This window comes from Pelmatolapia mariae, linkage group LG1 (assembly GCF_036321145.2).
Source record: "Pelmatolapia mariae isolate MD_Pm_ZW linkage group LG1, Pm_UMD_F_2, whole genome shotgun sequence".
Lineage (NCBI taxonomy): Eukaryota > Metazoa > Chordata > Actinopteri > Cichliformes > Cichlidae > Pelmatolapia > Pelmatolapia mariae.
This window is the reverse complement of record NC_086227.1, coordinates 5,018,018-5,041,800: the sequence shown is the minus strand read 5'-3', so window position 1 is coordinate 5,041,800 and position 23,783 is coordinate 5,018,018. Positions and strand designations below refer to the sequence as shown.

The following is a 23,783-nucleotide window of genomic DNA, read 5'->3' as shown; positions in this document are numbered from 1 at the left end:
AGATGGTGCACCACCACATTATGGGTGCCAGGTCCGAGCATTCCTAGATGAACAGTTTCCTGGAAAGTGGATTGGTCGCCGTGGGCCAGTTGAATGGCCCCCAAGGTCTCCCGATCTGACCCCCTTAGACTTTTATCTTTGGGGTCATCTGAAGGCAATTGTCTATGGTGTGAAGATACGAGATGTGCAGCACCTGAAACTACGGATACTGGATGCTTGTGCTGGCATTTCTCCTGCGGTGTTGCTATCAGTGTGTGAAGAGTGGGAGAAGAGGGTTGCATTGACAAACCAAAACAATGGGCAGCACATTGAACACATTTTATAATGTGAACAAATGGCTGTGAACAAAGAGAAACTTGTAAATAACTCATGAAAGAATAAAGTTACGTTGAAACCAAGCACACCATTGTTTTTCTTGTGACATTACCAATAAGTTTGATGTGTCACATGGCCCTCTTCCTATTGAAAAAACAAAAGTTGTATCCAAGATGGCCAATTTCTAAATGTCCACCATGGTCACCACCCATCTTGAGGAGTTTGCCCCCTCACATGTACTAATGTGCCACAAACAGGACTTTAATATCACCAACCATTCCCATGTTATTACGGTGTATCCATATAAATGGCCCACCCTGTACTTTTAACATTAGGCTTCAAACTTTCCTTTTTGCTAAAGTATATACTTAGAGCTGGATCAGGTGACCTTGAATCCCCCCTTAGTTACATTGCAATAGGTCTAGGGTGCTGGGGGATTCTGTGTTTCCTCTTTAGTCACCTTGCATATCTACTGTACAGTTATTAGTTATTATTCATCTCTGGCTCTCTTCCACAGTGTGTCTTTGTCCTGTCTTCCACCCCTCACCCCAACCGTTTGCAGCAGATAGCTGCAGGCTCACTGAGCCTGCTTCTGCTAGAGGTTTCTTCCATTCTGTTCTCCGTGACTGTCTCAATCATTTTATTTTGTCTACCTTGATGATATTCAGATTTTTTTTTCCAAGACACTCTCTGATCATGAGCTTCAACTTGTGCTGCAGTGTCAAGAGACAAGACATGTTGTGAAAGCTGAGAAATATGAGTTTCCTGCTGACTCCATTTCCTTCCTAGAATACATCACTGAAAAAAGACTGATCAATAAACCCAGCAAAGGTCCAGGCAATGTTTGATTGACCCATCCTATCTACCCAGACGCATCAACAAAGATTCTTGGGGTTTGCTGATTACTATTGCTGATTAATTCGCAACTTCAGTAAGATACACTAGTTATCATAAATCTCATCTCTCCTCTCCTTCTTTTTAGTGGAATGACAATACCCAGAAAGCCCCTTTCAACCCTCCAAAATCTGTTTGCATCAGTGTCTGTCCGGAGTTCAACTCCACCACCTGGCCGGGGCCTTTCTGTGTGGAGTTTGCATGTTCTCTCCGTGTTTGCATGGGTTGTCTCCGGGTACTCCGGCTTTCTCCCAAAGACATGCAGTTAGTGGGGACAGGTTAATTGGTCATTCTGCCCAGAGGTGTGAATGTGGGTGCGAATCTGAGTGTGAATGGTTGTTTATCTATATATAGGGATAAGCAGACGAGAATGGATGGATTAATGGATCTCTCAGTAAACTATAAATCAATAACTATTAAAGAACATTGATCAATGACAAATGATCAGGCGATTCACACAGAATTGGTGAATGGCTGCAATCAGAGAGAGTTGTACCCTTAGGCCCACTCCCTCAATAGTACTGACCCTTGTTTGTGAAGTAGGTGGAATGAAGACAGTTCCAAGAACAAATACACTCGGTTGGTGCTGAGAGTGGTCCTGTTGCTAAGGTTGGGGTCATCCTGTAATCTTTTAAATCTATGTACACTGCTTCAGTGCCTGGGAAACAAATGAAGAGAGATGTAACATCATACGAAATCATTATTTCATCTGCCTCCATAATGACATCTCTCACCTTCTAAACAAAATCTGAAGTGTTCTGGATGTGGTGTTTAGAGCTGCCTACCAATGGGTTGAGGATCGAAGCCAGAAACTTTGAGATGTTATAGGTGACCGAGTGGATCATACAGAAAACTGATCTTAAAGGTACACCCTGTTTATGTATCTTTGGTAAACTATACAGACTTGGTGTACCTTCCCCCTGTGGTATGAGGTCGGGTCAAGAGCATTGTCTTGTTCTGTCTCAGACAATCTATCACCCTCTTTCTGTAACCACTACCTCTCCTCCATGCTGATGTTGAATGCTGGAGGCCATTTACGTGAAAAGGGAAAGACTATCTCTAAAGAGAGGAGGGGGTCTAAGTTACATCTTTCACCATCTTACAGTGCTGTGGCTGTGCTGAGATTGCAACCCCAATTCTAATACTAATGGCCACTGATCAACTGTCACTGATCAGTGGTCATGACAATTTGCATATAATTGGAACAAGAAACTGACCTCACTAGTTTCAGTAAATATGCAGATTTACTATTTATAAGGTTGGGGAAACCTGCAGTCAGCTGAGATTGAAGAAGTCACTTGGATGAGTGATGAAACGAATCAACTTTTTGGAAGTCCAAGTGATAATAGCTTTAATTTCTCTATCAACTGTAAATCAATGACATTTCAATATAATATCCTGGTCAACTCAGGGCCTTTTCAATAGTGGACAGATGGGATATACCACTTTGAGAAGGGTGTGCCATGGAACAGTTCAAATTGATCATAGCTTTAATTTCAGGTCAACTACAAATATATCAATCAATTATAACAGGACAACTTTGAATCAGTGCTATTCCATGTCATCACTATTACACTGTCATAGGTATTTTAACATTGATTCAACATTTATTTAGCATTGACTGAGATAATTCAGATGAAAAATCAACATTGATGTCATCTTGCTATCTGGGACAGACAGATGCTGCTAGGATGAGAAAGACTTCGCTTGCGGCGTCCTTTGGTGCTGTGCTATGGTGCTATCCAGGGACAGAGAAAGAAAATGTCAAACTGTTGCTGAATTTTGGAAAGTGACTTACGTCTAGGCTTAGGTTTTTGCATTGATGAGAATTCCCCGCACCCTTAAAAGTAAGTAATGAACCTGTTCAAAATGCTCTGGCCCCCAGACTGGGACAAAAGAGGTTTCTTCCACGAGGACCTGAAGCACAAGCCAAGCCAAGCCAAGCCAAGCCAAGGGAGTGGCTCTGGGGCCACTGCTGTGTTCTAGCCACAGCCCAGACTTGAACCTGATTTAACAACTCAGGAGAGATTTGAAAATAGCTGTGCAGACACAAGCTCCATCAAGCTGAATGGGATGAGAGGTTCTGCAAAGATTGGAATAAACTGTCCAAAAATAGGTGAGGCAAGCTTGTAGCACAATACTTAAATAAAAAAACAAAACAAAACAAAAACAAAGATTTAGGCTGTAACTGCTGCCAAAGGTACTTCAAAGTACTGAGCAAAGAGTGGGAGTACTTCATTATTTTTAACAAATGTGCATGAATTTGAAGCATACCTTTATTCTCTGCACTGTCACTTTGTGTGTAAAATTTTGAGATGAAAAATGAATAACCAATTTTGGAATAGGACTGTTACACAATGAAATGTGGAACAAGTGGAGTGCTGCGAATACTTTCCAGATGCACTGTATGAATCAATAGTGGTACTGAATCTTTGTCCCCCTTTTGTGTGTGGTATAGTGTAAACATTGGTGTTGGATATATATACGACACATAAAAGACCTTAAAGGTCTGTAAACATGGGGATTTCTTTTATGATTAAAAAAACAAAACCAAACAAACAAACAGTCCAATTCAAATCAGTAGAAGAAATCACTTTAATGAAAGTCATTTTATAAAATTAAAAAAAACCAAACCAAACCAAAACAAACAAACAAAAAAAAACAAAAAAAAAACAAAACAAAACACAGTCATGGTAAATATATATCCAACACAGCAAACTTAGGATCCATTAACATGTGACCCTGTCTCCATATTTTTATCATCCTCTCCTTGATCCATCTTCATGATTTCCTCTTCAGAAGTGCCACCCATGTGCGCCTCAGTTTGTGCAGGGCCAACCTCTTCCTCTTCTTCCTCCTCCTCTTCCACCACAACTGAACCTAATTTTATACATGAATATATCCATTCATACATATAAGTCACCAAATACCATGAGTTTATACCAATCAAATTTCATGAACCCAAAAAGGCTGGTATTACCCTACCCTACTTTCTTTTGTTAATAAACATTTTAAACAACATTTGTCTTTTGTTTTTTTAAAACACAAACTATTAAAAAGTGTGTTAACAAATCTATAAAACACAAAAGATGGCTATACTTTTTAGACATAAAGCTACTTAGCAGAATTAATTTTGGGGTCTGGTGTTTTTCCATTATACACTGCTTGTGTGAGTGGCTTCCAATACCACTGCCCCAGTGCACATTTCCCCACCATTTTCTCAAGAATTGAATTCTTAAATACATTTTAGTTCATACTGACCTTGTTTGAGATCACGACCAGGAATCTGACCAGCCTGGAGCATCCCTTTTAATCTCTCTACCTCTGCCAATGATGAAGCATTAGCAATGGCACTCTGAAATACAAGCAAAGATGGAATACTCTGAACACATTCTGTTATCACTAGCCCTTTTACATTTTTGAAGAATGGCGCAAAAAACAAACAAACAAACAAACAAAAAAAAACCCTTGTTCACCAAATTTATTTTAGTACATCATTTGTTTTGATTATTTTTAATTTGCAGTTTTCTTATTAAAAAAAAAATGTTTAAAATACTTCTATCACTGCCATGTTCAGTTAGGGAAAGGAAGAACACACTACTACTAAAGGAAGAACACACTACCGCTACTATAGGGCAAGAAGCGGCATACACACTGGACCGCAGGTAAATGTGATTTCTTGCTGGTATATAGACACAGTCTTTTCCCTTTTTGCTGGAAGTGAGGAATAAACTTTCCAGCATGTCTCCCACCTTCTGTCTGCAGAGAAGCGGTTCTGCTGTTCTGTCTGAGCCACCAAACATTAAGCAGTAAGCATTATAGCAGGCAGAAAGCCCTCCACAACTCAAGTGCAACATTCCCGGTAGGGCTGTTCGATATAACGATATATATCGGATGACGATATAAAAACATCTATTGTTTCATTTTACGCTATCGTTTGTTTCGTGGTGTCGCAAAATAAACTGTTTACGGCAATATTTTTTCATCATTTTGATGGTCACTGTAGTGGCTATATTAATTTCTTAAAGTTCTCTCTTTCTCTTATATTTAGGCTATGTCCACACGTACCCGGGTATTTTTGAAAACGCAGATTTTTCTATGCGTTTGCACCTTTCGTCCACACGTAAACGGCGTTTTCGGTCACTGAAAACGGAGATTTCTAAAAACTCCGGCCAGGGTGGATATTTTCTAAAACTCCGTTTTTGCATTTACGTGTGGACGAGAAAAACGGAGAAAAACGCAGCGTCAAAGGTGTGCGCCTTTTTTGACGTCACACTGTGCGCCACGTTGTTGTTTCGGTGAAATGAATTTCTACAATACTGTTACTGTTAATTGTACTCTCTGCAGTGTTTAAATGCTTACATATACACACACAGTTACTGTCCCTCCACACATACGACTCGGTTCTGCTTCTATGTCCCAGCTTTGTTTACTATTTCCCACCGAGGCTTCTAGACTTCTGATTGGCCAACATTTCTACACGGTTAGGAATATAGCGCCACCTGCTGCTTTGGCATGTTCCTAGCAGCGTTTTCCTTCATTTCTGCCTTTACGTGTGGACAGGATTTTAATATAACCACACTACGGACGGACAAGCGCCTGTTTTTATGCGTTGTCGTTAGCAACAATGACGGTAAAACCACGGCGTGTCCGCTTGTTCATTTTCCACATAAACCTTTCACAATAAAGCTCAAGATCCTGTTGAGACTTTTCAAAATAAACTGAATCACGTGAAAGATGCAGGGTATTTACGGATGAGAAGCAAAAAAGAGCCGTTAGGTGCTAAAAAAATAAACCTTAGACTCAAACGTTAGAACAGACTTTTCCCCGCAGCACGCTGTGTAATAAATACTCACAAAGAAAACGGCGGCTGTTACAACTTATGTCTAAAAATGTATAGTTTCATGCATCTGTTAAAATACTCGATTCTAGGTACACGACGCCCAGCTGGAAACACTTCACGCAAGTCGAGCTGCCCGAGATTCACAGAAAATGTTGCATTTTTGTGATTTATATCGTTATCGGACGATAGATGTCTTAATATCGGGATATGAGATTTTGGTCATATCGCACAGCCCTAATTCCCGGCGGAAATGCTGGTTAACACATGCAATTAACTAATTAAGTGGGCTCTAGGTTTCCATTATACTTAACATACCAGAGGAAAAAAAATGAAGTTATATTTAATTTTTATCATGCCAATTCACCAACAGTTATCTCAAGGGACTTTTATAAAGATCTGAATGTCCTTTCTGAGCATTGACATCATGACAGTTAAGAGGACGAATTCCCTCTTAACAAGATACCTTCAGTAGAACAATGCTCAAATAAATCCAGCCATCAGTCTCAAGCTGTGATGTGGCACATCTCCACTTTAAGAGCACTGCACTCAAGTAATAGGGGCTCAGAGAAACAAGAAGCTAGGCAGCTGAAAACGATGACGGTGCGCCTCCCCCTTAACACCTTCTACAGAGGCACCACAGAGAGCGTCCTAACCAGCTGCATCACAGTCTGGTATGGAAACTGCCACACGTCTGACCACAGAGCAAGCCAGAGGATTGTGCGGAGCGCTTGAGCGCACCTGAACACCATGCTGCCCTCCTCCATACACGTCTTGGACTACATAACACTCTCCTCTCACTTCCAATACTTCCGTATTGCACCATTCCACTCTGTATATGCACTATTGTATTATTATTAATTATTAATGAGAGCAGGACAGAAGTCATGTCGTTTAGACACAATGCTAACAGCATCCCTTGAATCAACCTTTCTTCTCTGGCCCCATATGAGAAATTGATGATCACTACTTTAGGAGTAAAAGTGGACCCTTCTCTAAAGTTTGATTCTCATGTGAACACAGTGGTAAAATCCTGCTTCTTTACAATTGAGGTGACTGTAAAAACTGAACCTTGATGGCTTCCACATCAGCTTGAGAGGGCCCCATCCTCTTCTCCAGCTGTACTGCCACTCCAGGAGTAAATCTGAAAGGGACGCACTACATTGAGACCAAATAAACTGATACAGCAGTCCTTTTCAACACTGTGGTGATGTTTCTGGCTTGAGTTTCAAGTTGTTGAGGCCATTTGAACAATCCCTTTATTAGCTCCAGTAAGAATATAAGGCAGACGACTTTTTTGTGCAGATCTTATGTTTTCACATGGTTTAATCACTTGTAGGGATGTTTCAATATAGAACAAAGATGTTCACACTTTAACACACAGCAATAGTGTGTATTCCTTATTTCTATGTGCAATGCTTATTTCTATGCAGTACAAAATCCGTTTTTTCAGCTAGGATCCAGTGATGGTGAGGAAGTGCTGTCAAGGTACTTCATCTTACGTTTTTGTTCGCCTGGCAATATCCTTTGCAAGTTGAGCACCCAGTTTGCCTTTGAACATTTTCTCCGCTTCCTGGCGTTCCTACAGCAATATCACACAATGAAAGTCAAAACCTTTGTTACTCACGAACAGCTTTAATGCAAGTGGAGCAAGACAAGGCAAGAATAATTAGTTTGGATGTTGAACAAATGTTAACTGTTCACTGCACTGTGCAAGTTCAGTAGATACTGTAAAGTGGGTTTCTGCAGGTCAAGTTTAGGAAAGACTAACGTAATTTATGGGATTTCTTTCTACACAAGAAAGGCAAATTTCATGATTATAAGCTACTTTTATTAAAACTATTTAGTATTTACAGTTCATAAAGACAGAATATGTTTACAAACTATTACTACTTTTGTGAATAAAAAGGTTTTAAAATACCTCTAATAATTTACAAGTTAATTATGGTAGAAGATGAGCATTATGAAAAAGTTACATGATAAAGTGTGGAGTTAGTTATTCTGAAATTTAAAAAAAAAAAAAAAAAAAAAAGAAGAAAAGGAAAGGAAAAGCTGAGCACTCAACGGGAAAGACTGAACAGTCACTGCCAGATAATCCCATCACAAATGTTCTGATTTGCCTAAAAATCTTATGTTCAAAAGTTTGGACACACAGAATGATTGTTGTGAAATTTTAGCTTTATATATCAAATACTTTAAAGTACATATTAAAAAGAGAGTTGGCTATATTTGTAGATATTTAACAGAAAAATGGATATTGTGCTTGGAAGAATATATAAAATAGTATGTAACTGAATCTCGCATAAACTGAACACTCTCAAACGTATAATGACTCTTAAAAATACACAGAGGCTGCTTTGTAATTATCTGGAAAGTGCCACATTCCCTTACTATATTTGAATACAGAACAGTAACGTTGTTATGCACCAAACTCGCTCAAGCATGTCTTTATATTGTACAGTAATATTAGAACAGGAAGGGGCCATGTCCACACTGTTTCCACAAAGTTGGGAGCATCAAGTTGCCCAAAATGTCTTGGTATACTGAAGGGTTACAATTTCTTTTCTCTGGAACTAACGGGCTGTGCCCAATTCAGGAAAAACAACCCCACACCATAATGTTCAAACTTTACGCAGTGCAGTAAATTTTGAACATTCTTGTTGCAACCGCCAAACCCAGAGGCTTCCATTTCATTGCCAGACAGAGAAGCATGATTTGTCTAAGAACATGTCTTTACTGCTCTAGAGTCCAGTGCGGCGTGGTGAATAGACCACTGCATCGGACACTTTGGTAAAGTAAGGCTTGGATGCAGCTGCTTGGCCATGCAAACCCATTCTGTGAAGCCCTCTGCTGCACTGTTGTTGAGATACATAAAATTTGCAGCCACTGACTTTACAGAGAGTTGCCTACCTCCGCGCCCGATTTTTCTTTTAGATTGCTTTTATTTGTGGCCGAGTTGCTGTTCTTCCCAATCACTTCCACTTTATTATACCACTAACAGTTGACTCTGAAACATTTAGTATGGAGGAAATTTCATGATCGAACTTTTTGCACAGGAGCCATCCTATCATCAGTCTACACTTTGGAATTCACTAAGCTCCTGAGAACGACCAATTCGTCAGTCATCCTTGTTGTGAAAATCAGCTACAAGAACCCCTCCCTCCTAAGCGTCTTTTCCACCAGTACCAACTCGGCTCATCTTGCCCCAACTCTAGTCAGTTTCGGCTGTTTTCAATTACAACTTAGTACCACCTCATGTGGGTGGGGTCGTTTTAGCAATGCATTGTGTTGTGATTTTTGGGAAGGAATCACTTTCATGACTCATGGAGAGATGAATTGACTGGACAATCAGCAGCATGCAATCTGTTCATATCTAGTGATGGGAATAATGGCATTACAAGTAACAGCGTTAGATTACTTGTTACTGAAAAAAGTAATCTAACTACTATTTCTAGCAGTACAATGCCGTTACTAACAAGAAAATACGGTGCGGTCGCATTACTATTTTTCAACAAACAGACGGTTGAAGCAGTCTTCAGCTTACCGCATCTTATATCAGTTGCACGGAAGAAGCTGTAAGTAATCTGTGCGCTACAGCTTTAAGCAGTTGCACACGCTACCGCGGATGGCAATCACTTTCTGACAGACAATCACTTTTTGGCACAACACCTGGAGCTAGGGGGCAAAACAATCGCATGAGTGCTGCTGTTTGACTGAGGAAGAAAAGTAGTCGTGGTAAGCCAATCACATGACCACTTCAAGATGACAAAGCAACAAGGTGATATATACCAGTTTTTAAATTGTGTTGATAGTAGGGTGCCCATATTTTGATTTCCAAAAAAGAGGACATTTGAATGAATGAAGAATTTTAATAATACTGTTTGTTTAAAGAAAATTTTAACATATTTAAAAGATGCCTTCTTTGTGCGGTTAATGAATGGTGAAATAAAAAATGTCATATAGTCTTTTACAAGTCAACAAGTGCAAAAAAAAACAAAAAAACTTAAAAACCTCTGGAATTAAATAATGTTACAGAAATAATGCCTCATCTGTATAAGAAAAATTATAGTGAGGTACCAGTGAGGTATTGTGCAATGGTTTCTGCTGTCTCATTTGGCGTTTCTAACCTCAGTTAATTTTGTTTGCACGCCACCATTCTTCCAGTCAAAGTATGATTGGGAATATTTTCCCAGTTCCATGGTTACTTAAGTCTGAGAAATGCCACAGTACTGGATTTCACTAAGAGCTTCAAGAGTGACTTCCACTGAATGTAGCACTATCACACCATTGACAATAGCTTCAGTCTTGGTGCGGGCACTGCTGAACCTTTTAGCTGTGTTAAAGTCTGGAAATGCTTTTTTTTTTCTTTTTCTTTTTTTTAAATGGCAACACACTAGTGCAATCCATGGATCTGTAGCTACTGTGATGCTTCATAGTATGAAATGTCAGTGCACCTTCTGGTGCAGAACAACAGCATCCTCGTTTTTCCCAGGTGTAACAAAGAACTCAGTCAACTTACTAGATGAAGTTTTGCCTCACACAGCCTTTTTATGTTTTTCTGTGTCCATGTAAGCAACAAGATCTCCGGCACCTTTGTTAGACACACAAACGTTATGTGCCAGCTCTGCACACAGTGCACTACGCCTCCCATTTATTCCGACCAGGATGGTACGAGGGAAATTTCTTTTGCAGTTTGTCTGAAAAGATGCACTTGCGCTTTGGCATCTTTTCAGCGCGCCGCTCCGCCCCGTCTGTGAGCGTGGAACAACCACTTACAACACAGCAGTTCGGGGATGACGTTGCACATATGGGTCCTCTGTAGGCCTATAGGAAAAACCCGGACATTTTCATCCATCTCAAAAATCCCCCCGGACAGAACGTGAAAAGTGGACATGTCCAGGGAAAAGAGGACGGTTGGTCACCCTAGTTGATAGGCCACGTAAAACCAGAGTCATGATAAACAATATAGACGTGGTGTTTTTTTTTCTGAATACCTTCGTCCCGTTTACTGTCTAAGGATAGCGCTAGCAAGCACTCTCTGCTTATGACCAAAAAAGCCCTTTCGTGTTGGTGGAAAAATGTACCATGTCAACCAATTAAAAAATGATATGGCAACACGACATTTGGTTGTTTAGGAAGAGGGGGAAGTTTTAGGAGTGACAGCGAGAGAAAGAGAGAGAGCGCGCGGGTTTTGAGATGTGAGAGATTTGTGACGTTTAGCGTGTTTGGAGTGTGTAGTTAATGTGTTGTCTTGTGTAGTTAGTGTGTAGTGTTGTGGATAGTTTTGTGTTGTGTGTCAGAACAATGAGGTGACTGCTGTCTCCAGGTAGAGAACAGGAGTGATACACCTGCTGCTGTCAGACCTGCAGGTATCAGGCTTGTGATGTTCTCCTTTATAGTGGACAGAAATATTTGGAGTGGCACAAATAATTTGTGTGGCATCTTACTGAATGCAGAACACCTGATTGTTATGTAAATATTTTGAAATGGTTATTTTAAAAAAAGGGGGTAAAAGGTAAATGGCTGCAAATAGCTTTGTTTGCAAAACTTGTGCATGTGATTTTAAAATTGACAATTTATATTTGCATTTAAGGTTATGAAATATGATTCATTGAACATGTTTGTGGTTGTTACAGTAAAGAATATCACTTTTTCTACTTGGATTTTATGTTTTTTTGTCTGATTTTAGATCAATTGTGTTAATACAGTATGTCAAAATGAAAACATAACTGCAAATTTAGACACGTGAGGTTGTGCTGAAAAGGATGATACCAAACAAGGCAAAGTAAACAGTTTTTGAAGGTGAAATGTAGAGGAAACATCAAAAGTAGTGAAAAATGGTCAATTATACCCTGGACCCCAAAGGGTTAAACTTTTTTTTTTTTTTTTTTAAGTAATGCAACAGTTACTTTTCAAGTAATTAATTACTTTTAGAATCTTCTAACTCAGTTACTAGTTACTTCTTCAAAAAAGTAACTATAATTCATTACTTTTTCAAAGTAACTTGCCCAACACTGTTCATATCCCATTTTCGCATCAACTCAGGTCAGAACCCCAGAGCAGGGACTAAAAGAGGTACCTGCAGAAACCCACTGTAAAGTCCATAATGTTATTCTAATTTCTTTCTTATATAAATTGCAGGCATGGTGTTAGTCATGGCTGCAAACACTGTACAGTTCCATTGAGGACACTATTGCACATTAATTATGTTTAACTGAGATTTGTCTGACTTGTCATGACTTACCTTGAGCTTTACCTTCTGAAAGTCTAGTACTCTGATCTGTGGGATTTTGTTGATGACATACAGCCTGTAATGCTTCTTGTTTGTCACTGGATTTCTCAACAAGCTGGAATTTCAGTAATTGTTAAAACATATATGAAAGACTTGTGGTGAAGAACACAGTTCAATAATCAGAATTTGTTTGTTTATTCAGACCTGAGAAGGGTCAATGTCTTCACTGAGGCCAGTGGGTCCAGATCACCCTGCAGGAGAAGAACCAAAACCAAGACAAACAACAATGTTAAAAAGAGAGGCTAAGCTTCCAAAGAGATTAACGGGACATTACCATCTGTAAAGTTAATTTGTGCAGCTAAATATACTAAATAATACATTAAAATAAAAATGCAATTCAAATAAACATTATTCAATTATTTATCTCATCTTCCTCAGTTTTTTTTTTGACGATGGCAGAAATGTATATAGTTAAATCCGTTCAAGGCTTAAATTTGTGTGCAATTCATCTAAATGATTCTCTTATTAGTTAAAGAAAGCCACTACAACAATTTTCAAAGACAAGAATTCTGAGAGGGCAGATGTAAAGAACTCCCATTCCCATTGTTCCTGTTAATGAAATGCACTCACCAGCTCCTGAATGTTGTTGCTTGTGAGGATCAGCTCTGTGAGACTGGGCAGAGATTGCTCCAAGTTCTCACCTATCCGACTAGAAGGAAAATGTCATAAGGTTACCAGCACACCAATGTTAGCAAAGGCAGCTTTAGTGTTTCCCCATGAAAGTTAAATACCAAAGACTAGGACTTGGCGATATGACCCAAAATTCATATCTCGATGTTTTTTAGCTGGATGGCGATATACAATATATATCTCGATTTTTTTTTTTAAAGCCATAAGGTAAGAACAAAAAGAGAGTTCTTAGTCAAAGCTGTGTCCCAGATGTCACATAGGCACTTTTATTAACATATAGCATAGATGTACATGAAGAAATTACTCAAAAAAAAATTATCAGCATTTATTAAATAATAATTCTCCATAAATAAAAGAAAACAATGTTGTTTTTGTGCATAACAAAAAGCTCACAATTGTGCAGTCAAAATGTAAACCAAAAGGCCGCTGAGCATAATAACAAAGACAGACAGATTTCACAGCTGCTCTATTCCCAAGTTCTACTGCGTGACTGACAGCCTTGAGTTTGAAATCCGCTTCGTAACCATGTCTCTTAACAGGTGCCATTTATGGTCCTTATACACACACAGAGTACGGTAATATTACGTTGAAGCACAATACGTATTACTCCGCGAGGCTCCAGACTACGGTAGCCGTAATGCTCCGACAATCCATCAAGCGGTGCAGCTCCGTAGCTTACCAAAGTCGTACTAAAACATTTTTTGACAGATTGCTGAGCGCCGTGTACCACATAAAATCGGTTCGCGGTCAGTAAGCACAACCAGAATTCATACATAAGGCGCACTGTCGAGTTTTGAGAAAATTAAAGGATTTTAGGCCATGCGGCTGCATGTCGTTAGCACGGTTAGCTCGTTAGCGCGGTTAGCTCGCTAACACGTTGACGCCGTCCAGCCCCACGCACGGGGCAATCCGCGGTAATTCGTTAACGGAGATTTGCCGTGTCCATCCTGTCGTTGCCTGCAGGTGAAGCTATGGGGGAGGGGGAGTTGTGTTCAGTGAAGGAGAGGCAAGGCCGAGTAACATAGCGTAGAGACAAAAGTGGACGAAAAAGAGGCAAACTTGCGGCTCCACAAGTATAATTATAACGTAACATATACTATATTGATATCAACGATATTGTCACATCTTATATCTCGTATAAAAATATATCGATATTTTTAAAAAACTCGATATATCGTCCAGTCCAACCAAAGACTTTGGACATTTATGTCAAGAATTTCTACACTTCTTACAGCTTGAGCAGATAGAACAGAGTTAAGAGAATGGCATACTGCATTTATGCACTACTATTTTTAAACTTTGGATTTGGTATATTCACACAGGCACATATATTCACGTCTGTATATATCTTAATACCACTGGGATCACTTTGGACTTTGCTCCACTTGCTCATTCAGCCCTTGGTACTTCTCAATTATCTTGTGTTCCTTCTTCCTGATGTTGCCAGGCAGCTGCTGGCCAGGCAACCAAACACCTTTGGTTGAGTTTCCCTTGGAGACTCAGATGTTCCAGTATACCATCCCAGCCACTTGCTTGTGCCTCTCAGTATATGCTGCCCCAGCTTGCATTTTGCATCCAGCTACTATCTGCTGGATAGCCTCTGGGGCACCTTTGCCTACTCTACAACTTTGATCCTATCTCTGCTGTGGTTCTCTCCTGCCTCTATGGATCTGGTGCTTTGGGACGGTTCATGTGCTATGATGATCAGAGCCCCTTTTTGTAGCCACTGGTAGCCACTTCCTCTGTCAGTGGTACATCCTATGCAGGGGCCAGGTTGTCCATGACGTTTCCTCCTTGTGTTCCTCATCTGTCTTCAGCTTAGGGCTGGACGATATGGCCTAAAATCCATATCACAGTATAATTTGAAGCATGTGCGGTAACAATATATATCGCAATATATTCTTTTCTTCTGTATAACGTATTTTACACACTATAAGGCACACTTAAAATCCTTTCATTTTCTCAAAAATCGACAGTGCGCCTTATGTATGAATTCTGGTTGTGCTTACTGACCCTCAAACCGATTTTATGTAGTACACGGTGCGCAGAAATCTGTCAAAAAATGTTTTAGTATGACTTTGGTAAGCTACGAAGCCGCATTGCTTGATGGATTGCTGGAGCATTACGGCTGCCGTAGTCAGGAGCCTTGCGGAATAATCTGGGTCCAAAGCTCCGTCTGCTTCAGGTTCCAAAGTCAAATGAACACTGCTGCATCACTGAGAGTTAAAAACTGTCTAAATTCTTTCATCTTTAATAAAAATGATCAGCGTTGCTGCTTTACCAGGTGTAACAATTAAGTTTAACATCCAGGAATCCATGAAAACAGAATTTATTAAATTCAACTGAGTTAGAAGTTAGCTCGCTAGTTTCCACCTAAACATGATATAGCATGTTCTGACTGAGAGATTTCAGAAAAATTTAAAACGTACAGCTCTGCTATCACTTCCAACATAAATGAAGACAGAAAACTAAACAGCAGTGACTTTTGTAGGGTTACTGAAGTTGGACTAGCTGGTATATAATGATGTCCTACATGATCGCTAGCAAAACAGCTACGGTAGCATAACATTAGCACAGTGAAGCTGAAGGATGAACGCTAACTTTTTTCCACTCGATAAAAGTTAACATGAGGGTTCCTGGTGGTTAGGGACAAATGCAATTGCATGGCAGGATGCTGTAAACGGACCAAACTTCAGTCAGGAGAACAACTGAGATAATCCATCCACAATACGAGGTTAGTCATTAATATACTGCAACAACATGGGAATAGAACAGCTGCGAGAGAATTCAGCATTAATGAGTCAATGGTACGGAAGTGGAAGGAGCGCAGTTTTCGGCTTTCCCCATATTCCAAAAATGCTTCGTCTCTTTGCTATTACTGTTGCCCGGCATAATTTGCAGCCGATTGTTTGACTGACTGTTTGCAGCCGCTGCAATGCTTTTGACCAAAACAGGCGCAGCTTGATGACACCATCAACATGCGCTATCGAGGTAGAGCGGTATAGTCAAAATCTCTACCGCTGGCCAAATTTATATACAGTTTATACCGCCCACCCCTACTTCAGCTGATGAGGAAATGAGTCCAAATCCTTAGACCCATTGTCCATAGCTTTTCATACAACCACTTTTTTCTATCCAAGCGCAAAGATTCACACTCCAATAGACGCAACAGACGCCATGGCCGAGTGCTATCCCAGGTATTTGGTTATGGTGTTCCATTTATGCCCTTGGATTATGTCAGGGGAATCTCTACACAGCCTGCACCTGAGGTCTTCCTGATGTGGTGGATGCCTCAGTCAGTCTTATGCTTATAGCATGTTCCTGTGCTCCCATGATTAGTGCCTTCATACTGTGTTTCACCCCACCTTTGTCTAGCCCCTAGTAGGATTTCCCTTTAGCAATGGTACATGACATGCAGGAGCCTGTTCTTCCTCGGGTTAAACAAGGAGCTTTGTTGTTTCGCCCTGGATAGTGGTTCTGACACTCAGTCTTCAGCCATCTTTCGGCTAGCATATATTTGCAGAGTGCTGGATTTGAGATGTAATTCTTCATGCATGGTAAGGAGTTTTCTTGTCTTTATGTCAATATCTCCTCCACTGAGCCCCTTATAACACAACCAGGGTATCATCTACGTGTTTCACAGTTGACTCCTCAGAGTGTAATCACACCAACATCAATAAGAAGGAACACAAGAAGCTTGAGAAAAGAGGGTGAAGACAACAGTGGTCGCAGTGTTATTTTTTTTTCCAATAACACACACACACACACACACACACACACACACGCACACACCTTTAACTTACCAAATCCTGTTGTTGTTCATTAGCAAGGTTTTCAGTCTTTTGAGCAAAGGGAAGCCATCCAATTTTCTGACTTCATTATCAGAGAAATCTATAGTGTCAAACTGATCCAGAGTAGCTCCGAGATTTTCAAGCACTGGGATTTTATAACCTGGGCGAAAACAAAAAAATAAAATAATTAAAATACAGATAGCATCTTCCCTCTCTTTGCTACTATCTGACTACACATCTCTGTTCCATCATTGTTGTAGATCAGTGAATTGATGTCACTCTCACTCCTGGCATACGGCTCGATGCTCTACTAGTAGCCGATCTTTTTTCCCCCGTGGCGTGGCTGTCAGTTCCCTTCAGGGCCTTACTCGTGTTTTGAGCCTGCTCATCTTGCCTGCTATGATGCATGACAGAAGTTTCCATGCTAAGGCACAATATTGGCCTGTAATTGGCCAAAAACCTTCTCCAAAGGGTGCATTAGCTCTCTCTCAGCATAGTATGAGGAGTTCAGTCATTTGGGAGGGGCTCAAAGTAGAGCTGCTACTTCTGCACATCAAAAGGAGCGATTGAGTTGCCTCTTGGGTAAGGTGTTCTGGCTGGGCATGTCCTACTGGGAGGAGGCCCCAGGGTAGATCTAGGACATGGTGGCTTTCTTGGCTGGCCTGGAAATGCCTCAGTGTTTTCCCTGGATAAGCTAGAGCAGGGGTCTCAAACTCGCAGCCCGCGGGCCAATTGCAGCCCGCAGGACGATAGTTTTTGGCCCCCACCTTAATATGAAAATTTAATGTTAGTGCGGCCCGCCAGTTTGATAATGTATGACACTTTACAGTGTTGTGTGTGGAGCTGAACTAACCTACCAATCGGGGTGGGATATGGATCTCAGGGGACTATCAGCCGGGCTTGATGCAAGCAGGGAAACATTTCTCAATGAGTAAAAGTTACAGCAGCGTTGCCCTGGAGTGTTTCTTTCTTTTCTGTGCCTGGCTGGCTGCCTCCTTTCTATTGGGCAAACGCGGACATTCGCCCCAGCACGCTGCGTTCACAACACTTCAAAAAAAGTTGTTTTGTTTTTGTTGCTGCCCAGCGGGACATTACACGTATATAGATTTATACACACGTCAGTGGGATTTTTAGTTATTTTTTCACAGAGAGAGGCCTCATATTAACTCTCAAAGTGATGCATAGGCGGCGGGATAAAAGAAAAGTAATGAACTCAATGCAGCCCAATTTAGTCTGCAGTCACATAGCAACACCTGTTCATCGGCAATAACAGTCCCCAGTAACCCAGACTAAGTATAGGGTCGCACCGTAATTTGTGGGTCAATGTTTTTTATTTGCATCACTCCGTTTGCATTGCAGCACACATGAACATTACATATATTTCAATATAATGTAAAAGCAGTCAAAACGACTAACATCAGAAACAGGTGATGTTATTTGTTATATGTCACGGTGTCATTTCCGCTTCTTTTTCCTGTAACAACAGCCCGGCGGATAACAGTCCGTGAGCAGTCGCCTTTTTTGCGCTCACTATCCCTGTACTTTCTACCATCTGCAAATGCCACGGTGTTCGTGTCATCATGAAAGACATGAACATCGAGCGTAAAAACAAAGGAGAAAGGTTGGTGATGAGCACTGACAATTTCAGGAAAAGTGGGAAATGCAATATTTCTTTGTTCAGCACAGGGGCACCCCGACGTGTCTTATTTGCACAGAGAAAGTTGCGGTGCACAAGGAATACAATTTGAAACGTCATTACACAACTAGACATGCTGAGGTGTATGCAAAATACCAGGGAGATGAGAGAGCGAACCGGGTTGCAAGTCTTAAAATAGATCTACTGAGGCAGCAAGATTTCTTCAAGAAAGCAACCAAAGAGAATAATGCAGCAGTCGAAGCTAGCTACGTGGTTAGTGAGATGATTGCTAAAGCAGGAAAGCCATTCACAGAAGGTGAATTTGTCAAAAAGTGCATATTGCAGGCTGCAAATATAGTCTGTCCGGGAAAGAAAGGTCAGTTTAGCAACATCAGCCTTTCTGCCAACACCGTAGCAGATCGCATTTCTGACCTGTCAAGTGACATTTATGACCAACTGTGTGAGAAAGCCAAATGTTTCAGTGTATACTCAGTCGCTCTAGATGAGACAACAGACATCACCGACACTGCCCAGCTCGCAATGTATGTCCGTGGTGTTGATGACAGTTTTGAAGTGATGGAGGAGCTGCTCACAGTAATTCCAATGCATGGCCAGACCACCGCTCAGGAGATATTTCACAAGCTGTGTGATGTCATTGAGAATGTTGGTTTGCCATGGAAGAGGTTTGTTGGAATAACAACAGATGGAGCGCCATCAATGACAGGGAGGAGAAATGGACTGGTGGCACTTGTTCAAAAAAAACTGGAAGAGGAAGGCGTGGAGGAGGCCATTGCTCTGCACTGCTTATCCATCAGCAGGTCCTTTGCAGCAAATGCCTGAAGTTTGACAATGTGATGTCTATTGTTGTGAAATGCATCAACCAAATCAGATCCAGGGGCTTAAAGCACCGAAGGTCCCGTGCTTTTTTAGAGGAAATGGAGTCAGAATATGGGGAAGTGCTCTACTTCACTGAGGTACATTGGAAATGTATTAAAGAGATTTTTTGAGTTGAGAACAGAAGTGAAAGCCTTCATGGAGAAGGATGGAGTTAGTGTTCCTGTGCTAAGTGATCCCAAATGGCTCATGGACTTAGCTTTTCTTGTTGATATAACACATGAGCTTAATGTACTAAACAAGAAGTTACAAGGCCAGGGGCAACTTGTCAGTGCTGCCTATGACAACGTGAGAGCATTCTCCACAAAACTTGCGCTATGGAAAGCCCAGCTCTCTCAGACAAACCTTTGCCATTTCCCAGCATGCAAGGCACTCGTGGATGCAGGCACACCATTCAGTGGTGACAAGTATGTTGATGTCATTTTGAGGCTACAGGAGGAATTTGATCACAGATTTGCTGACTTCAAGACACACAGAGCCACCTTTCAAATTTTTGCGGACCCCTTCTCCTTTGATGTGCAAGATGCCCCTCTGTGCTTCAAATGGAGCTCACTGAGCTGCAGTGCAACTCTGAACTCAAAGCGAAGTTCAGGGAGGTGAGTGGAAAAGCAGACAAGCTTGGACAATTTTTGAGAGAAGGCACATGGTCTGCTTGAACATTCGGGAAAGCCGAGGGAAACTAGGGAGTTTCCCTCGGCTTTCCCGAATGTTCAAGCAGACCATGTGCCTTTTTGGTAGCACATACTTGTGCGAAAAGCTCTTCTCCACTTTGAACTTCAATAAGTCCAAGTACAGGTCCAGACTTACGGATGATCATCTTCAAGACATACTGAGGGTCTCAACTGCTTCCTCCCTCAGGCCAAATCTGGCTCGGCTATGCGAGAGGAAACGCTGCCAGGTCTCTAGCAGCAAGGAGTAGGCAAGAGAAGCCATGTTCAGAAGAACAGTTCATTTTCTACAGTGTTCCATTCATGTTCAGAAGAAGGTTATAGAACTGTTAATACAGACATTTGAATCTAAATACAGCAGATATAGAAGACTGAAAAAAAAACACATAAGTTCACTGACTAAAAATATCTTATTATTAACTTATTTATGTATTACAGATTGATTTATTTTCTTATTAATTCTTAATTTGTTTATTTATTTTTCATCTTATTTTGTGTTAAAAAAATAAAAATAAAGAGATTTGAGAAGATTGGAATTTTTTAACCATGCCTTTCTTGTGGAAAACCTGATGCAGCCCAGCCTCACCCAGACTCTGCCTCCAGCAGCCCCCAGCTAAATTGAGTTTGAGACCCCTGAGCTAGAGGGAGCGATTTGCAAGAGAGAGGTCTGGGCTTCACTGCTTAGGCCCCGCGACCTGATTTCAGATAAGCAGAAGAAAATAGCTGGATGAATTATTTTATTTTAGATTTTAACTTTTATTAAAATGGTTGCCATGAATTGTAGAATAATGTGCATTACTCACAATGCACAACACAAGGCACCACACTTTTCAGTCGCAATTTATTCGTTTTTTGGATGTTAATTTGTCGTATTTTAATAATACAGGAACATCTCTTGAAGTAACATGTTTTGTTTGTAATGTTATAATTGTGGCATTGAACTGAGGGTAACTTGCTTTTCTAAAACAAACTAGACAAAATGTCAATGCCCTGTAATTGGCAAATAACTATTTGATTTTATTAGATCAGATTCATGGTTAAGGTGAAATTAAAGAACTACTTTAACTGCTACTGCGTGGCAGGAATACAGCTGTTAAAAAGCATATGTAAAAAAACAAATAAAACAAGAAAACCTTCTGTAAAAATATCCTGAAAGTATTTGAGTGCTCATATAGCGATACTACCAAAATACAATACACAACTTTTTAACTCATTGTGGAATTATGCATATAATGCGATTAATAGCAGAAAGGCATCCAGTTAAAAAGGAACCTTATCACGTCTCCTCTCTAACACACACATAATGTGTGCAGATAACTATGTCAGCTCTGACAACAATCATCTACAATCATTTTGCATATCCAATTATTTTACCATGGGTTTTCTCTTTCTATGAATGCAAACATTGGCTTGCCATTAAGTGCTATCAGAATTCAGCTTGGTGATGATGTAACCTGAATTAACAGATATTATTCAAATATAATCAAGAATGTTTTTAATAATTTATGCTTTTGTTTGTTATGATGGGATTTGTAGCCCATACTAGCTGATCACAATTACATTTTTTGGTGAGAAAACACAAAAATTTTATCTTCAGAGATATTTATGTTCAAACATATTCTCAGATTTCAATTCACCTAAAATACCCTGAAACAAAATTTATAGAAAGTTTTCATAGTCTTCATATATGAAGACAAAATTTAATCGCAATTATTACAAACGTTTTAAAACATACAATTTTAAGGAAAATCAGAATTGGCTGAGCAGAAAATGTTATGGGTTTTTATTTTCTCTAAGATTTCACATGGGATGACTCAATTTACCCTTTTAATATACAGTACATTATGGTGAAATCAGCCTTGTTATGTCTAGACATAAGTCAGTATTATTTTTGCAGCAGTTCGTATGAAACTGAACACTATCCAGTTAGGTTTTTGAATGACCTCACGTTAAGACCCGCGTAAAATGTGCGTAAGCTAATGAGCACAGGCCTTTCTATGCATGCTGTAACAAGGACAATTTAACTCACCTCGTAGGTCCAACTCTCTGTCTCTCACGGGATTTGTATATTGAGCAGCCTGCTCAATAAGTTCCGCGGACAACTTCACCATCTCAACGAACAAAAAGGAACCTTATCACGTCTCCTAAATTCACAGCAAAACGTCCCAGGGTATTGCTATACACCGCTACACCAAGCAGCCCGGAACAAAAGGTTTAGGTCTTTCCTATCACGTGGCGACAACGTTTGCTTTATCTTTTTTATAGCGCCTCCCGCGGATGGGGGATGGTGTTGCATGCACATTTCGTTTTTTGATCCTTCCACCTTCCTAACTGAGGGACGTGACCCGGTAGATTTTGCCTATCGGGCATAATAACAGATGTTTGTTCGTTTTTTTAAGCGCTTTACTAACAGTGACGGGTAGATGACGCCTCGTGGAGTGTGTGGCACAAGTGTGTCGACACTTGCTGTTTGACAATACTTGACTTGATTAAGTACTGCCCCTCGTAATTTTACTGTGATTAATGTGTGCATTTTTTGAATTAACATTTGTATTTTTCAGCACAAATGATTGGCTAAAAAAAGATCATCAATGTGAAACAATTGGGAAAGGTTGCAGAAAAGACTGCCTGCCTTTACTATCCATGGCCATTGTAAACATCCAGAGATTTATATGATCTGCCTAATTCGCTAAATACAGTTAAACACTCATAGTTAGCCTACTACATGACTAAAACACTAAAACACAGCTCATGCTACCTATTAAATTAAAAAAAAAACGGGTCTGATGTTAGGATTCTTTTATTTTTATTTTAGTAGACGCCCAAAATGTACAGCTGGTATTTGCAAGAGAATTTAACAAATAGTGAAAACACGTCATTTGGTCATTTCTGGAGCAGTGACATAACGTTTCTAAAACATTTCTGTCAGCTCAAAAAACATCAGCAAACACATAAACTGTTCCTGTTAGTGCTGTGTGATACTACAAATTTTGGTATCCATCCAGTACAAAGTAAATTAAGGAAAGTATTGCCAATACCAATACTTTCCTTAATTTAGTGATACCGATTGTTTTAACCTATAAAGGGAGCTTGTGTAGGTCAGAGCAGTGTGTCATGCTTGATGAGCTAAATCAGCTTACATTTGCCAATTCTGAAGATATTTTAAAGAACACCAAACGACAGTGTTGTGATTTTTACTATTCACAATAATTCGCTAACACAGTAAAATAATACCTTTCAGCTTTTCTTATAAATTGATACTGTGTTTTTTAGACACCTTTAATGTAAATTTGCTTGTCTTTAAAAGACTTTGGGTCAGCTTCGGTTGTTTAAATGTGCTATAGAGTAGTTTGCGCTACATTTGTGCTATATACTAATTTGAGCTATATTTTTTGATTAAAAAGTATTTTTAAAAATATACTAAAAATGTATTTAACACAGTTCAGTGGGATTCATACTGAAAACTGAGGATAGAAAAAAAGTATCAATCCAATTGCATTAGCATCAGTCTGATACTGATACCAGTGATTGATACTGTCAATATTTGGATCAATCTGCCCACCTCTAGTTCCTGTGTAATTTGTTGCACAGTGTGTTGCTAGATAAAGGTCCAGCTGCTGTAGTTCCAGAGAGAGAAAAGAATGAGAGCTAACTTCTGTCAGAGATGGAGAACGATTACGTACTTTGAGTAGCTACACTTCAAGGACTATACTATTTCACTTTTGAGTAAAGATGTTAAATCAGTACTTTTACTGGAGTATTTTTTAACAAAAATATCTGTTCTTCCGCTTAAGTGGAGAATGTCTGTACTTTTACTACCTCT

General features: G+C 40.0%; 1 protein-coding gene across 1 annotated transcript; it reads right to left on the bottom strand.

The window, feature by feature from the left end:
* Nucleotides 1-3,780: 3,780 nt before the first annotated feature.
* On the bottom strand, nt 3,781-22,166 carry snrpa1 (small nuclear ribonucleoprotein polypeptide A'). The gene is made up of 9 exons (XM_063470552.1): nt 21,990-22,166; nt 16,775-16,922; nt 12,912-12,990; nt 12,486-12,532; nt 12,294-12,396; nt 7,552-7,631; nt 7,121-7,193; nt 4,471-4,564; nt 3,781-4,089 (listed from the first exon to the last, which is right to left on the bottom strand). Exons 1-9 carry the CDS (start codon nt 22,069-22,071, stop codon nt 3,929-3,931), a joined length of 867 nt encoding a protein of 288 aa, XP_063326622.1. The 5' UTR covers nt 22,072-22,166; the 3' UTR covers nt 3,781-3,928.
* Between the last annotated feature and the right edge of the window lie 1,617 nt (nt 22,167-23,783).